The sequence below is a fragment of the Lytechinus variegatus genome, chromosome 16 (assembly GCF_018143015.1).
Source record: "Lytechinus variegatus isolate NC3 chromosome 16, Lvar_3.0, whole genome shotgun sequence".
Taxonomy (NCBI): domain Eukaryota; kingdom Metazoa; phylum Echinodermata; class Echinoidea; order Temnopleuroida; family Toxopneustidae; genus Lytechinus; species Lytechinus variegatus.
In genome coordinates this window covers 6,909,948-6,926,972 of record NC_054755.1, presented here as the reverse complement: position 1 = coordinate 6,926,972, position 17,025 = coordinate 6,909,948, and the positions used below count along the sequence as shown (strand labels likewise).

The window sequence follows — 17,025 nt, the reverse complement described above, 5'->3', positions numbered from 1 at the left end:
GCATCCTTTATAAAACATTTGATTTTGTTTTATCATCCCCGCAAATTCGACCCTAAACACGTAATTTTCCTAGCGAAATATTTTTTTTGTGTTTTTGACACCCTTATCACGTTACGTATGTAACGTGCCCTATCGTGAAAAGATCGACATCCTTTTACGTGGTTTTTTGGTCGCGCATGGTATCCACTCGTCATTGTAAGTGGCCCCCCGGGTCATTTTGTCACACCCTCCAGAATTCCTGAGGGTGCTGCCTATGGAAACTGATGCACGCAGCACCCCCAAGAAAAATCGCGGGGGTGCTTTAGCACCCGCTTCCCAGGGCCATGTCGTCCAAGTATAACTTCAAAAAAGCCACGTTTAATTGTTATTGCAACAAATAGAAAGCACCAAGGGATCTGCCTGATGTAATTAGAATAATAAATTTCGTGAACTTAACTGATAGAAAAATGATTGTTAAATTTTGTTGGCTTGTTTATTGGCTTTAAGTACAGGTTAATTAGAGGAAGTCCATGAAACCAGATGCATTAAATGATAGTATACAGGGTGTTTCTTAAAAAAAGGAGTTCAATGGTAGGTTATATCAAGAATACATATGTTACACTCGTGGTTTATATTTCACGTAATTAATTCATCAAATTTAATTTGACACCTTGTTTCCCTCACAATTGTCACGGGTCAGAGTTATGGCCGATCAAATGCGAAGGGTACAAAACCTACTTTTACCATGTTTTGGGTATTAAAATACAGATTTTGGTTTTATCGGAGTTTTTCCCTGCAGATTTTAGTGAAATGTCACCGTTCTGATATGTTTTGCAAGTGAATGTAACATAACTGGTGTCTCGCTGCAACTTTGGTTGGTGACATCCTTATTGTGACTTGCAGGTTCATGTTCAGCATGAGATATTCGTCGTCACAATCCCACAATGTTAAGAAGAGCAATGAAAGAAATGCAACGTCGACTGGGGAGGTACTGTGGAAACGTTGAATGCGTTGGTGCAAAAGCTTTTTTGAGGAATAATGGGTTCATCAGGGATTGAAGGCAGGCAGTTGATATATCAGTGCCAGTACACACAAAGAGTTAAGAGATGGGATAGCATTTCTCTAAATTGAAGGGAAAAACTCTGATGAAACCAAAACCGTACAACAAAGTGGGGTTCGAGCATGTATACATCAAAACCCATAACTTGGAAAAAGTAGGTTTTGTACCCTCTACCTTTGATAGAGCATATCTCTGTGATCCGTGACAACAGTTACACAAGCAAGGTGTCAAATAAAAGATGGTGAGTTACTCAGTCATGTAAAATATAAAAAAAATCAAGAATATGTGATGTAGCCTTGATAGAGCTGACCTTTGAACATGTTGAATTTCGGTTACCTTTTTAAAAACACCCTGTAGATCTTGCTCCAGAATTGCATTGAAAGCCTGCTGAGGTATACATATGATTCCTGAATACACATTGCCTACACTCTAGATATGGGCATGGGGCCTATAATGAAAGAGTTCTAGAAAACTGATCTATTTGTGGATTCTGATTACCTAAATATATATAGAAGATCAACCATGATAAAGAATAAAACTTGTCGGTCTATATCAAAGCGAGTGCTTAAACGCATACTACAGTATGCTAATGGCTTTGAAATCTTCAATTCGCCACTTCCGTCACTTATACCGTCAATCTAGCCTAATTATAGTCCAAAGAAAATTTCCGTTACAATCTAGTGGAGATTTCTGCCCTGGTGACATCATAAGCAAGATTATAGACCCCTTGCGACTTCCAGTCTTCTGTTAAAATGACGTCAGAAAGTGTAGATGGTTTTCCTGCACCGTTTGGATGGTTTGTTTTCCTGGTTTGAGCTTGGTGAATTTCCATAGATTTCTTCCACTTGCTGCGGGAAGTTGCACAGGAAAGAACATGCCAGATAGATTGATAAAACTTTTCGTGCGAGAGAGCGTACAGGAACGGATTGATGAGACTGTTTAGATGATACAGACCTTGCGCGACGTGGAACTCGATGATGACGACGGATGGCTCCACGAGACGAGACCCTCCGAAAGCGATCCACAACAAGGAAGCGATGTAGAATCCCTGGATGATCGCGAACAGGGAGACAACAAACACGGATGCGCGTAGCACGGCGTGCTTTTGTCTGGTGCGTATCTTGCGCGTCGCGTCAGATACGCGTTCGTTTGCAACCCTTTCTTTCCAAATTGTGTAAAGTATTCCCGTGTAGCAACCAAAGATGATGAGTAGGGGGATGACGTACATGAATACAGAGCCAAATGGGATCAAATATCTTGTTCTTGGTTCCTTCCACGCTTCAAGAGCGTTACCTCCAAATGGAACACCAAAGTATAACCCTCCAAAGCAGAACGAAACTGCAAACATGTAAGGAAACAGAAACACGAAACTTCAATTGAGATAACTGGCCCGAATTTACAAAGGTGTGTTCGAAAACCATTGGTCGAACCCATGGTTTATGCAGATTTTTTAAACAAATTACGCTTACATACCTCGTATAATAAAAAAAATCCACTACTGATGCGTGCTTTGTCACAGTGCGCCAAATTGACTCTAAAATCTGCATAATTATTGAACGAGCTTAATAATTTATTATCATTATTGTTGTTGTTATTATCATTATTATTATTAGTAGTAGTAGTAGTAGTATTATTGTATCCTAGTTATTATCATCATCAATCATTATAATCATAGCTTTTATAATGATCAGTATTCATAAAATGCTATTGTCTATTCCTAGCGCTTTTCCAAATAAGAGAGGTATATGATATTCAATCTAATGAAGATATGAACATACACATATAGATTGGTAGTCCAACAATAAAGCGAATTCTAAAAGCACATTTTTGTTGCCTTAGTTGAGTACGCCATTTTATTCATGAGTCCACTGTTTTGAAAAGTGGATTCCTTAATAAGATGCTTAACCATAGCATCAAGCGTTAATTTGGCGTACTGTGGGTAAGCGCATCAGTATCGTCATATTTTTTTAGATGTAATTTTAGGCCGAGAGGTCTTTCGTAAAGTCATGTCGACCTATTGATCTGTCCGTCAACTCTTCTGTGGCATTCGTAAATTCCCGTATTAGATCTGAATTCGATAAGTTATCACAAAAAATCTTCAGAGTAGGAAAACGACATAATAATTTATATACAACAGCAATTCATACAGAATCATGAAAAGTCTTCAAGAAGCTCCCCAATTATGACGAGGAAAGGCGTATATAGAGAGCGCTTTCTCTTCTCAAAACATCAGTGACGTTGATTTTGCGAACACCGACTAAAACACGTTACTCTAATTCTAAGTAATTCTATGTTACATGAAATATTGTTGGCACTTCTAACAAACACACATCCCACACATCGTCATTCACACCCTCAACATTAAATATTCACACACTCAATCCTTAGCCCCACCCACCCACTTGTTTCCAATCCACAGTTTTACACACACGCACTCACCTACATTGTATATCATACGCACATCTCTCACACACACGCACGGTCTAAATTTATCCAAGGGGCACATCCATTGACGAAGAAATGCATAAAAAGGATCTCTTTCGAGATTGGGCACGTTACCTACGTAACGTAATAAGAGTGTCAAAAATATTGAAAAGGGTGTGTATTTCGCTAGGGAAAGCTACGTGTTTTGCGAGGATATAAAAAATGCTGTATAAAGGACATACTTTTCGCCCCCAACACTACGTGTTTATAGTCTGATTTGAGCGAGGTGGGGGCGGTACTGAAGCCAATGTAAGTAAAGGTATAGCCGACGTCCGTGACTACGTCCATGACATAAAAATGGCATTAAATATCGCTGTACTTGTTTAGGGGGTCAATTCAGGGAATAATCGTCAAGGGTTTGATTCCAATACTTGTTGAGGGTAGGGTTTCACACGCCAATACTTGTTAAGAGATGCATTTTCAGAATATGGAAAATACTTGTTCATGGTACTTTTCGATCCCCCATGGTCGCGCCTGGTATCCATTCGTCAATGGAAGTGCCCCCCCCCCCCGCCGGACATTTCCACATACTCGCACTCTCCTATACACACAAATCATACACACGGCATAATCCGATATCCTCACACACACCCACACAAGTACCACACCTATCTGTGCCATTTAAGCGGTTGTATGCTCAAGTTGCCATACTGTTGTACTTGTGTGTGGGTGTATGTTTTATCTATAATATTTATAATACAAAAAATATAGGAGTCTGCAATCTACGAGCTCCGTTTTTAGCAGCCTCCTCAATTCCCTACCTGTTTGTATGTTAATCTTTAGTATATTTTTTACGAAGAAATGTTCTATATGTTTCATTGCTTATATCAAGATAAACTAAATAGAAAAATTGAATTAGATGATATTTGAAGGTTTTCATGGTGGTACGAGCAATCGCGGTTGACTGTCCGTCTTCAGGATGAAGACAGACAGTCAACCTGTCCGAAACATCAAGTCTCCCGCCCCTGCTACCACTCTACTCGCCGACTCAAGCCAGCCTTCTTTCACCTACTCATGCTTGCCTACTACTAGGTTTTCCTCTTCTGGTTTACAGTCATTTTAAGGACTATACACTAATTTCCAAAAGAATACTCTACTTTCAAACCTCCACTTTCTCGCCTTTCCAATTCTTCTCCAATTCTATCCACTTTTCTTATCTCAGTCCTTCCAGGTGGGTGTTTCATAAAGCTGTCCGTAAGATTCGAATGACTTACGCACGACTGGTGACCCCTTCCTGCGCTAGATGATACACCCCTACGTCATTCATTTAGGACATAAGAACATATTCCAGTCGTACGTAAAGTTGTGCGTAGCTTTACGAGCACCTGACTTTATCAAATACCCAGCAGGACTTTACACATGGTGTACCGTAAATCTTTTACGCAATAATAATTGTAATCATTGGAAATTTAAATAAACGCAACGAAATTGAAATGAAATTTAATATCTTACAAATCCAGACAACAACGCAAACCACGATAGCAGTTTTCTTGGTCCGAAACTTCTTGGATCGTAAAGGATAGACAATAGCAAAGAATCTGTCAATGGTAAGGGCGATCATCATCACAACGGTTGCACAGGCAGTCACCTGGAAAAAAATGAATAAGTCAATAGAATTAGAATATTCAATTCAAGTTTTAAAGAATTGAAATGTATTCACAATTTTTACGATGTCAAGCTGTTGTATTGATTAATAGAAAATGGTAATACATTTCACATTTTTATAAATTATGGAAGTGATATATATTATGTTAGTTGCTGGCACCAGTACTATAGTTTTAATGTCGTGATGATGATGATGATGATGATAATGATGGAAATGATGGTGATGATGGTGATGATGGAAATGGTGGTGGTGGTGATGATGATCATGATGATGATGAGGATGATGATGATGATGATGATGATGATGTTGAAGATGATGATGAGCATGATGATTATGGTGGTGGAGAAAAGAAGGATAAGTAAGTTAGTGGTAATGATGACGATAATGAATATGATGATGATCGTGGCATTGGAAATGCGATGATGGTGATGATAATGATCAGATGAAGATAAATGTAACCATGCTGGTGATGAATATGATGTTGATGATGATCTTGAGTACTTAAATGATCATTATCCTTTCCTCCTCCTCATTGACGATTCTGTTTATAAAACAATACCGAAAAATTATAATGCAAACAATTATATTATTAGTTTGAACTCGATCTGTATATAGCCACCTCAATTTTACAATGTCAATACAATAATTTCTGAAATATCTTGTCGTCTTCCCTTTGTTGCAATTTTGTTTGCTCTTTGTTGTATTTTTAAAGTGTACCTTTATTTTGATCCCTCTCTTAAATGATGTCAATTACTCACGCAAATCAGTCTGTAAATACTAGTGAAGGCAATAAAAATGGCTAAATACAACTAATTATCTACGGTAGTGTAATAAATAACTCATATCAAAATATTTTTCAATATGAAAAGCTTCTTCTGTTGTTTTATATTCTACAAAGAGAGCTACAGCAGTTTTTGTACTTTCATTAAAGAAAGTAGGCCTACAAAAAAGAGCTAAACAATATGATGCGACTTATATTATATTCATTATTTAGAATGTGTACAGCTCTGAATTGCTTTATCTGTACTGAAACCAAAAGTAAAATGAAACATTTACCAAATCAAATTTTTAGGTATTTGTTTGGTATGAAATCTGCAATCATCTAATGAAAAACCTTAAGTGCTTGTGACTTTGGAACATTATAATCTAGTTGGGTTTCTCCGTGTCCAGTTTATATATTTTTTTTTGTTAGATGCCCTACTCACCCAATCAGTTTTCACTGTTAATTCGTTATGCATATCATACACTTTTAGAAAATTTATGCTGAAAATAAAAGAAGTTCCTGCAGCAGTCTCGAGAACACCTGTAATCTTACCAGATTGCGTAATCTTACAGGAAATTGGTATTTGGTGTATGGAACCTTACAAATTTCCTTTAATAAAACACCCTTATCCCCTTTTTAAACAGACCTGTTCTGTTAAATTGCTGAAGAAAATCCTGCTTTATGAATTTACGGAATGATTGTTATTGCTTTTTGCAAAATCTCCTTTTTTCTCCTTTCAGTGGTTTTGAACAGTGTATGGTTGACAAAATAAATCCTGGGTTTGTCAGACCAAGTGAAAATATGTTTAGAAATGTCTGATATTAATAAGTCAGTATATATTCTATTTTGTTTCACTTTGGGCCGGCTCTTTTGCCAAAAGAAAATAAAGAACAAAATCATCAAAGGTATTATGAAGAGTATAACAAAAAAAAATTAGGAATGAACAATTATCCCCACATTGCAGAATATTGACGATTATAATAGCGATGACTGGTGGTGGTAATGACGTGGGCGATGATGACGATGATGATGACAGTTGTAGTAGTGATGATGACATTTTCATATTCGTCAATAAAGGTTGAAATCTTTTATTTTTTAATCTTACCAATTCCATGTAATATACGAAAGCTTGTGGGATGTGGTATTCCGTTGGTTGGAAAGCCCCGATATAATACTCGTAGCAATTAAGCCCTGCTACAAACAGTAGCACCATCAGATCGGTAACTGCAAGATTCGCAAGGTACATGCTCGGAATCGTCCACATTTCTTTCGTCGCAAGAATGATACCGATTACGAGAACGTTGGCGATGACCCCGAAGATGATGTTGAACAACGTGACGAAAAACATGATGGTGGAAAGAAGAATAGTCAGGTCGCATTCGTCTTCAAGAAAAACGAAGGTGCAGGAATGGTTGATTACAGTGTCTGTCGTGTAAGAGTCATTCAACCCGATAGTAGTTGCCATCCTTGAAGTTGCATTCATAGTCAATGTGCGATGAGCCTACGTTTGTCCAAACCTGTAGACATTATTTTTCAAGCAAGGAATGATTAAAAATGATTGTGGTATCGATTTCAACATAATTATAACAAAGATGTTTGAAAATAAGATGCGAATGCTTGGATTATTTCTATATTCTAATATTCTAACCACGCTATGTTATGTATTATTGAAGGACAAGTCCACCCCATCAGAAAGTTGATTTGAATAAAGAGAAAAATTCAACAAGCAGAATACTGAAAATTTCATCAATATCGGTTGTAAAATAAGAAAGTTATGACATTTTAAAGTTTCGTTTAATTTCACAAAACAGTTATATGCACATCCTGGTGGGTATACAAATGAGGAGAGGTCATCCACTCACTATTTCTTTTGTATTTTACTGTATGAAATATGAAATATTCTAATTTTCTCCTCATTGTCAAGTGAAACAACGATTAATCCCTCCCTGAACATGCGGAAATCGCATTGTTTAATGCTATATGGTTCAGTCAAGTTGGTCCTTATTGTCAAATCTGTAAGAAGTGAAATATATTATAATTCAAACAATAAAAAAAACAAAAGAAATAGTGAGTCAGAGGCATCAACGACCGTCTCATTTGCATGACACAATAAAATGCCATAACTTTCTTATTTTACATCCGATTTGGATGGAATTTTCAGCATTATGCTAGTTTGATTTTTTTCTATTTATTCTGAAAAACAATATTCTTGGGTGGACTTGACCTTTAACAAAAGGAACGCGTCTGGCAGTCTCGCCTGCATTAGGCAATGCGATGTAGCAGCAGTGCTGCCTTTGCAAACAGCTTATGAATTATTCACAGAAGAAAATACTCATATGACAATAAGATATTGTGTCCGACTTTGACCATGATCATGTGACCTAAGACATGTGCATGCTTGATTTCCTTATGTCGATGTTTCGTGAGCTAGATTCATAAACTGACTAAGTTATGATGCCAATTCAACACATACTCCCAACACGGCCAGAGTTCATCGACCTTTAAATGACCTTTGATCTTAGCCATGTTCCTTAAACGCGCACAGGATATTCAGGAATACATTGCTGCTTTTATGTCCAAGATTCATGAATTAGAACCACAAACTTTTAAATGTATGATGACGATTCCACAAATACCCCCAACATTACAAAAGTTTGTTGAACCTAAATGACGTTTGACCTTGGCCATGTGACCTGAAACTCGCAAAGGATGTTCAAGGATACTTCATTGCTCTTATGTCCAAGTTTCATGAACTAGATCCATAAAATTTCTAAGATATGATGACAATTCCTCAAATAACCCCAGCATGGCCAAAGTTCATTATTCCAAAGTGACCTTTGACCTCAATTGTGTGACCTGAAACTTAGGCAAGATCTTAGATGGTACACTAATACCCTTATGTATAAGTTTTATGAACTAGGTTATATACTTTCGAAGTTATGATAACATTTCAAAAACTTAACCTTGGTTAAGATTCCGATGTTGATTCCCCTAACATGGTCTAAGTTCATTGACCCTAGATGACCTTTGGCCTTAGTCATGTGATCTGAAACTCAGACAGGATGTTTAGTTATACTTGTTTACCCTTATTTTCAAGTTTCATTAACTAGGTACATATACTTTCTAAGTTATGATGACATTTCAAAAACTTAATCTTGGTTAAGATTTCAATGTTGACGACGCCGTCGCCGTTGGAAAAGCGGCACCTATAGTCTCGCTCTGCTATTGCAGGCGAGACTTTAAAAGCAAGAGGGTACTGGATTATATCGTACTATCGTACCATAGATGTATTTTCATGCTCTTTTAATTACACTGCCGCTTGGAGAGACACTAATTGGTTGAACATCAAGTTACACATGATTTTTAGAGTTGCGATTGATTGCAACTTTTTCTGCAACGGGCCTCTGTTCACCTTAACCTCCTGAATACCAAATTCTCTTATTTCCATTGAGTATGTACATGGGATACTCGGTTCCTGTTGGCCATGGTAGGCAACAGGTTAATTCACTCTGCAAATTGCATATTCGTCCTTTAAGCATGTGTGTAGATTATGAACACGCTTACTGCCCTAGATGCAGCGTCGGCTTTCCGTTGTCATGGTTACAAATTTATAAAGAAGGTAATCATCAAACTTAAACCATTATTACTTCAGTTGCTTCCATATCACGTACAGTGCATGTGTAATAATGAGCATTTAAAAGCGAAAACAACAATTGAAATGCTTATAGCGAGAGAGAGAGAGATCATGCTTCAATATAACTATATGTCTTTTAAAATCAATCTACACCCCTCGCAGCATTCAAATGAAATTTCAGTTAAATTTAATGAAACTTCACTCTATTTTATTCAACTTATAGACCTATAGAAATCGAAGTACTTATAGACCTATAAAAATCGAAGTGACAGATCACTCGTTGATTTGGAATTGATATTTAAAACACTTTTAGATCGTATGTATGTGTCATATCAAAATAATGCACATTAGCATGATTCGTTAACCTTGAATAACTTCAAAGAGACTGTAGTGTTTCTTACTACATAAACTGATCCACAATGTGCTGCACTGAACCCAGGTGAGGTAAATGGGTACCGGTAGGAAGTAATTCCTTGAAAAACTGTGTGCGCTATGAACGCCTAGCTTAGCCAGGTAATATATGAGCGCCTTGAGCACCTAACAAGGTGGATATGTGCGCACTATAAATACCCTATATCATTATTTTTATCATGAATTTATGATATTTGTTTATTCATAATATTGTCCAGCTGTTCATTTATTCATTGTCTATCGAATGGATTGCACTTTAACTTAGCAATTTCGTATGCAAATGGTAGAATTTAATATGTTAAATGCCCCATTACCATCCCGCTGGAAGAACAAAAATTGCTAAGAAAATATGTGTCTGTCATTAGGATTAGTTAATTTTCGTGTGTGCAATTATCAAGAGCCAAAAAAAAAAGAATTTCAAGACTACATGATAAAGAAAGCATTCCCCTTCAAAAACATAAAATGATAACAGTAACAATATGATAATTTATCAAGATATCTAATTTTTACTTCACAATTGTACAATAGTACGACGCCCATATCCTCAGTTTTGTTTTTGTATCTTACCATTATTACCGCCTGTTATGTAGCTGTATTAATGACAATGATTATCAAAATGATGACAATAATGATGATGTTGTGTGAAGAAGAAAATAGTGTGTTCTTCGGTGCGGAACCCATCGAAGCAAAGAGTACGTAGCCCTACGTCATTTATCAAATTCTCCCGAGCCTAATTAGTTCCCTTCACGCCTTAATGGAAAAGGACAATGATTCGGGCAATGATTAAACGAAGATGGACGATAATTAGACGATGCTAATCAAATAGGGCAGATCTGCTGAGTAGAAGAAAGTTATTTACTAAATTAGAAACCTTGATACACTTCATGAATATATTATAAGGAGAATGAATATCAAGACTGTTTTGATTTTCATTAGCGAGGACGGCAGGCATGGATCACCAATTTTAGAAATGATGATTGCCTGAATCGTTATTGATCAACGAAACTGATTTCAGACAGACCATACGTTATTTCCAATGATGTACCATCAGTTGGTTTTGAGTCGGTGATGGTTTGATTTGACAGTCGTCTTTCAATCTGAGGGACATGGGTTCGATTCCTATACAGCCAAGGCATCTTTTCCGTCAGCAAGAAATATACCCACATCGTGCTACACTCAACCCAGGTGAGGTGAATGGTACTCGCTAGTAGGAAGAGAGTCCTCGAATGCTTGAGCTCCTCGGTAACGGAGCAAAGGCCGGGGGTAATAATAATAGCTGGGCCCGCTGGAAGACCAGTTTTTGGAGCTGAATTGGCTGCACTTGGTAAATAATATTTCACATTCTGGTTTTCCTTGTTCCTTTGTCAATGGTTTTATTACATTTCTCTTGCATTGATTTGATATTTTGTATCCCGTCTTCCAAAAATCCTCTTTTTCTTTCATTTGTCTTTTCTTTTTTGTCTTTTGTAAATATTTACTCGATTTGTATTCTCTCTCTATCAATCTATCTACCCAACGATCTATCTATTCATCTGTCTGTCTGTCTATCTATCTGTCTGTCTATCTATCTATGATCATATCTATCTATCTATCTAATGGTCTATCACACTCTCGCCCTCTTTCTTAATTGCTTGCTTATTCTTTGTTTTATTCCTCTCCCTTAATTTTTTTCATTTCCGTCCTCCACATAACATACAGTCTGTTTTCATTCAATAAACTTCCCTCTCTCTATCAATCCCATTTTGATTTACTCATGCTCGTCAAATCTTAATTAATGTCTGGATATTTGGCCGCGCAATGTTTGCAAATATGCTCATCTAAAATACTACCGCTTTCCTCACATGAGTGATTCTCATTGCTTTGAAGTAGAAAAGGGGATCCCATCTAGGGTACCTCATGTTCAAGTCCACCCCCAACTAAAATTAGATTTGAATAAAAAGAGGAAAATCAAACAAGCCTAGTGCAAAAAAAAAACTTCACCAAACACCAAAATCGGAACTAAAATAAGGAAGTTATGACATTTTTAAACTTTCTCTTATTTTTCGCAAAAATAGTTCAAAGTACGACCCAACGACGTGTCACTCACTGTTTCCTTTGCTTTTTTATTACAAAACATTTCAGTTTTTACAAATATGACAGTAAGGATCGTTTTCATTGAACCACACCATGCTAAAACAATGGTAATTCCATCAAAAGTCATGTTTAGGGTAGATCAAAACTTTTTTTCACAAACAATGTGGAGAAAATAACATGTTTCAAATGATGAAAAAATAAAAAAGAAATAGATAATTCAGCCATCTGGCTACGATTATTGATGTTTTTTTAATACATGTACCTGTATTATCAAGATATTACTAATATGTTTCTCGGTATTTCAATCTATAACTATCAGTATAATTATCAATGCTTCACAATTATATACTATTACACTATGACTATAAATTTACCTTGAAGCATGGGATTACTTTTGTACAGGTAATCACCCTCCTCGAATGTACCAGTATAATTTACACCCCCCCCCCCATCCTACTCTCTATGTTTGCGCTAATGTAAAAGAGACATGTGTTGTGTTTTTAATATTAAAGGCTTAATTAATGATTGCAAAAGTTGGTAGAATTACACAATCAAAACTTTGATAATGGCAAAAATACTGTCATGATGCAGTGAATATCATTTTTTAAATTGATTAATAATTGTGTTTTTTTTTAACTGATGATTTTGTTTCCGAAATGTAAATGTTAAAGCTTTGGCGACCAACTCGAAGCCAGAGCATGTTAGAAATTAATTTGATAATTAAACAACAGTATTCGAAGTGGAAGCCTAACACAGTTTTAACAGTGATTTCACTCATTTGGAGATATCAGAATTTAAACTCTTTTTCTTGAAAGTTGGGGGCACATTTTCGGGGAGAGGATACCACCCCCCCCCCCCTCCGGATTTGTGCCATTCCTGTGATATGATTTCCATGTTTTACCGACAGAGATCTCTATTTAGACACATTACCTTGTCGGATTCGGTGGTAATAATACACTTTTCTATAGTTACAAACATTCTCTTTAATATTTGTAAAAATACGACCTTTTTGACTCCCTGGACAAAGTGCAACTGTGATATGAAAATATGTCAATAACATCTTACCTGAAATATTAGAAGATTGAATTACAATATGGTTTTCCTGTGAAATCTTGGTTTTGACCGAAGGTTGGTGATATACCTTTCATTCTGTCGGATAGGGTTTCTAATTCCGCGATGGCTTTGGCCGAAATGATGTCAGCTTACAAAAATGCCAGAAAATTCTACAGCAACATGTAAATATTGATAATCCATACAACACAACACCACTGTATAAATGGAGCGTAACATGGTTTGATAATCGTCACAGTGTGGTTTAAATCACTTCTAAACCCCCATCATAGTCCATTAGCCATTAGCATACATCTCATAATATCGGACGGGAATTCAAAAAAAATCTAGACACGTTGTTCATTCAGCTCATGGCTACAGTCACACCAACGCAACCGACTCCTAACAGACCGATCATATATCAATGGAAATAACGTAATATCTTTAGTCGATCTGGATTCAATTTGGCTGTTGTGACTGGGCATTATATTTGCGACACGATATTACATGCTACCAGCCTATTATGTGGTAGCAGCATTGTTGACACATCTCTCGAGTGTACTCGACCAAAAAGATAATAAAAAATGGGGTTGTCAAATGAAAAGAATATGGGGGGAGATCATCGGAGATGCTTTGACAATCCTGATATGGAAATTCCATTGACAGTTTTTAGTTGAAGGACGTGGCTTTTAATGGGGTAGATTTTAGTTGTATATTACTTCCTCGGCGACACATATATCTCTACACTGCGAAGGCAATTACCATGAATATCTGTAGTCTTCTCATTTTTTTTAAATATCTTTTTTTCAGCGGTGGTTCCAAAATAGAAGGGATTGGCCTACAAAGAAACCTTTGAATGTTCAGAAAAGATACTCACTGATACCACAAAGAATCGCCCCATAAAAAAGCAGGGAACAAACTGCCGATGTTGTGTATGTTCATTTCGATTTCAACTTTAGCTTTAATTTCACAAGCCAAATAGGCAAAATAAACAACATAAATACAAATTACAATTTTGAATGTTATCATGGCTATATACATAAATTATATACGGACTGGTAGACAAAGAATCTCATCCCTGAAATAATACTTAGAAACATTAATGTATAAACAAATGACAAATTACTGAAACAAACAAAGAAAACTAATTGGCCCGTACTCTGAAGTCAGGTTTAACTTAAACTCGGGTTTGAAGTTGTGGTTAAAGTATGGGAAGCCAAAAGTATCAATTTTTTTTTGTTAAGTTGAACGTTTCTTATGTTTACTGTGCCTTTTCCTGATTCATCGATGGTGAAGACAATAATCTATTTATACTTGATAGACAATTATGAATGATTTGAGAGCCAAATGAGCTGAAATGTGATATCTCTACCGTTAGAGATTTATGTAACAATTGGCTATCCATATTTAAACCACAACTTTAAACCTGAGTTTAAGTTAAACCTGATCTGTGAAGCACAATTCAAAAGGCCTGAAAGACCTGGGGACCATTTCATCAACATTTCTGTCTGACAAGTTGTCAGATCTGACATCTTTCCTTGATTCTGATTGGCTGAGAGGCACTGTTACTATAGCAACTGTCGGATAAAATGGGACTTGTCGGATAAAACGTCTGACAAGTCCTTTCATGAAACGCTCCCCTGCTTACAAGGATTTTGTGTTTTTCATTTCTTTAGCAGTCAAAGCCCGACCGAAGAGCTTCAGTTGGTACATCATCCCATATAAAATTATGAATTCAGTGTCAATTTCCTCCCCTTTCTGTTGCAAAGTTAGACACCTCGGGGGCCAGTTTCATAACTACTTACAACTATTGTAACTTTGCCATTATTGTAACTGCCCGCAATGAACCCTTAATTGTGATTGGCTGCTGAGCCTTGTTTCCATGGTAGTTGCGATAATGCAAGGTTAAAACAAATTTAAAATCCTTTATGAACAGGGCCTATCTGCAATCGTTAGTGCAAAAAATACCACACCAATTTTACCAATAACAATATTTGAACTCGCCAGGTCTATTTAGACACTCAACCGTAACATGGCATTTAAACAACCCTTTTTGCTAACAATCGAATCAAATATTGTTTGAAAGCAATCAAAAACATGTAAACAGAGATTTACACATGGAAATAATTGTATTTCTATCTCTCCCCTCTCTCCTTCATCCCCTGTCACTATCTCACCGATTTTTTTTTTCTCCTCGTCCTCCCCCACCTCATTTTTGTTATCTTTTCTTTCCCTCCTACTCCCCCCTTTCTCCCCCTTACACACACACACACACACTCTATCCCCCTCTCTCTCTCTCTCTCTCTTTCTCTCTCTCTCTGTGTAACTTCCTCATTGAATGTTAAGAAACAGAGATTTTAATAATCATGATCTATATAGTGATGTACATTTTTCTGGCCATTTGTGATTAATGTTTTTTCATTATTTTTTGGTTTTATATAGAACATGTAGAATGCACTATCAAGGGTCAAACGACAACATTTCGGGTAATTTTGTTCCTGCAAGCACACCACATAAGTTAATTTCCTTTTTTTTTTACTAACGCGTCACATTTTCCTCAAACGATTTGGGATATCTTATTTTAACCATTTGTGATTATCGAATCTATTTATTTCTTCATTTTTTATCTCCGATCGCACCAAGAAGGCGTTGTTTCTCACAACAAAGTACTCGATCAACGTTTCTTCTTACCATTTGTTTTTATCGTGATTATAGAATCTTATTTCCTTTATTTTCGTTTTTATCTTGGAATTAAATCTTTACCATAGGATGTTAGATCTTCCGAGGTGGATCTTCTCTCCTTGACGTTGTTCCGGGTTATTGATCTACTTTCAAGCATTTATTAATACTGTATATGATGTTACATATTCGTTTGGTTCACTTATCAGCAGGAATTAAATCTAAATAATAAGATATTTACTACATTTAACTTAAATCGTATGAAAAGGGAGTTTGAGAGAGGGAGAGGGCATGGGACCCCCCCCCCCCCGATCAGAAGGAGAGGGGCACGAAAAGAGACACAAATCAGATGCAGGGAGGGAGAAAGAAAGATGCATGAGAGCTAGAAAATACAGATAGATAGAATAATGAAGGGAGTTAGACAAACCAAAAGTCGGAAAATTATACGAAAACGAAATATTGTAAGATCAGATGAAAAAATCATTCCTGACAGACATGACAGACTTGAGACTTGACATGTAAAGCTTAAGTAAAAGGCTCTTCAAATGTTTAATGACTGATAAGTGATAAGTGTCGACAAGTGGAATTTAAACAGCAAATCAATCTTAAATAAGAAATTGTTCTTCGATCTCTATGAACATGATGAACTTGGAGTCTCGATGTAACTCGATAACTTTTATATTATACCAAAGTTATGATTTTGATTTTAAAGGTGATATTTCTGCAGGAAACCCAATAATGAGGAAGTAACCTGGACTATAGGGCTACATACCCGTGCGATATGACTAATCCGCATTCACACAAACAAATATGTACGTGATGTTTTTGGGGTTTGGTGGCAATTTTAATCTCAATATTTGTATATCCTCATATCATGTTTATAATCATCCTGAACAACGGTAGGCCTACACACCTCGAGAGTTGCGATTAATCATATCGACCTCAACGATGTGCGTACCGGAGGTTTGCACATCGTCTCGTTAAAAACACAAACGGTGCACATGGAATTCTCTAGTGAATTATCATGTCATGATGAGTAGGCCTATATAATATTATACTAAAAAACACTTTGAACTGCCATATACATTCTAGATGTGTACGTGGTTGCTGGTTTCTATAGTTGAGGTTGATCAATCACTATTCGTAATACGGGGTCCTTGTTTTTAGAAAATAATTTAGAAACAAAACATGAGCTTTCGATGATGGAACATTAACAACAAAATCAAGGTTCAACTTATTCTGCTTTTAATAATTGCATTTCACTTTTTTCGTGTAATTTTGATTAA

At 36.5% G+C, this 17,025-nt stretch overlaps 1 protein-coding gene across 1 annotated transcript; it reads right to left on the bottom strand.

Moving 5' to 3' along the window:
- Window positions 1-932: 932 nt before the first annotated feature.
- On the bottom strand, window positions 933-13,381 carry LOC121429471 (somatostatin receptor type 5-like). Its single transcript, XM_041626491.1, has 4 exons — window positions 13,076-13,381; window positions 6,998-7,409; window positions 4,976-5,111; window positions 933-2,377 (listed from the first exon to the last, which is right to left on the bottom strand). Exons 2-4 carry the CDS (start codon window positions 7,373-7,375, stop codon window positions 1,710-1,712), a joined length of 1,182 nt encoding a protein of 393 aa, XP_041482425.1. The 5' UTR covers window positions 7,376-7,409; window positions 13,076-13,381; the 3' UTR covers window positions 933-1,709.
- Window positions 13,382-17,025: the final 3,644 nt, after the last annotated feature.

Excerpts from the sequence above, each read along its gene's own strand:
- LOC121429471 (XM_041626491.1), bottom strand. The coding sequence starts at position 7,375 with ATGAATGCAACTTCAAGGATGGCAACTACTATCGGGTTGAATGACTCT. Across the intron at positions 5,112-6,997 it reads TCGTATATTACATGGAATTG|GTGACTGCCTGTGCAACCGT; the intron begins GTAAGATTAAAA and ends ATTTTTTTCCAG. Across the intron at positions 2,378-4,975 it reads TTGCGTTGTTGTCTGGATTT|TTTCGTTCTGCTTTGGAGGG; the intron begins GTAAGATATTAA and ends ACATGTTTGCAG.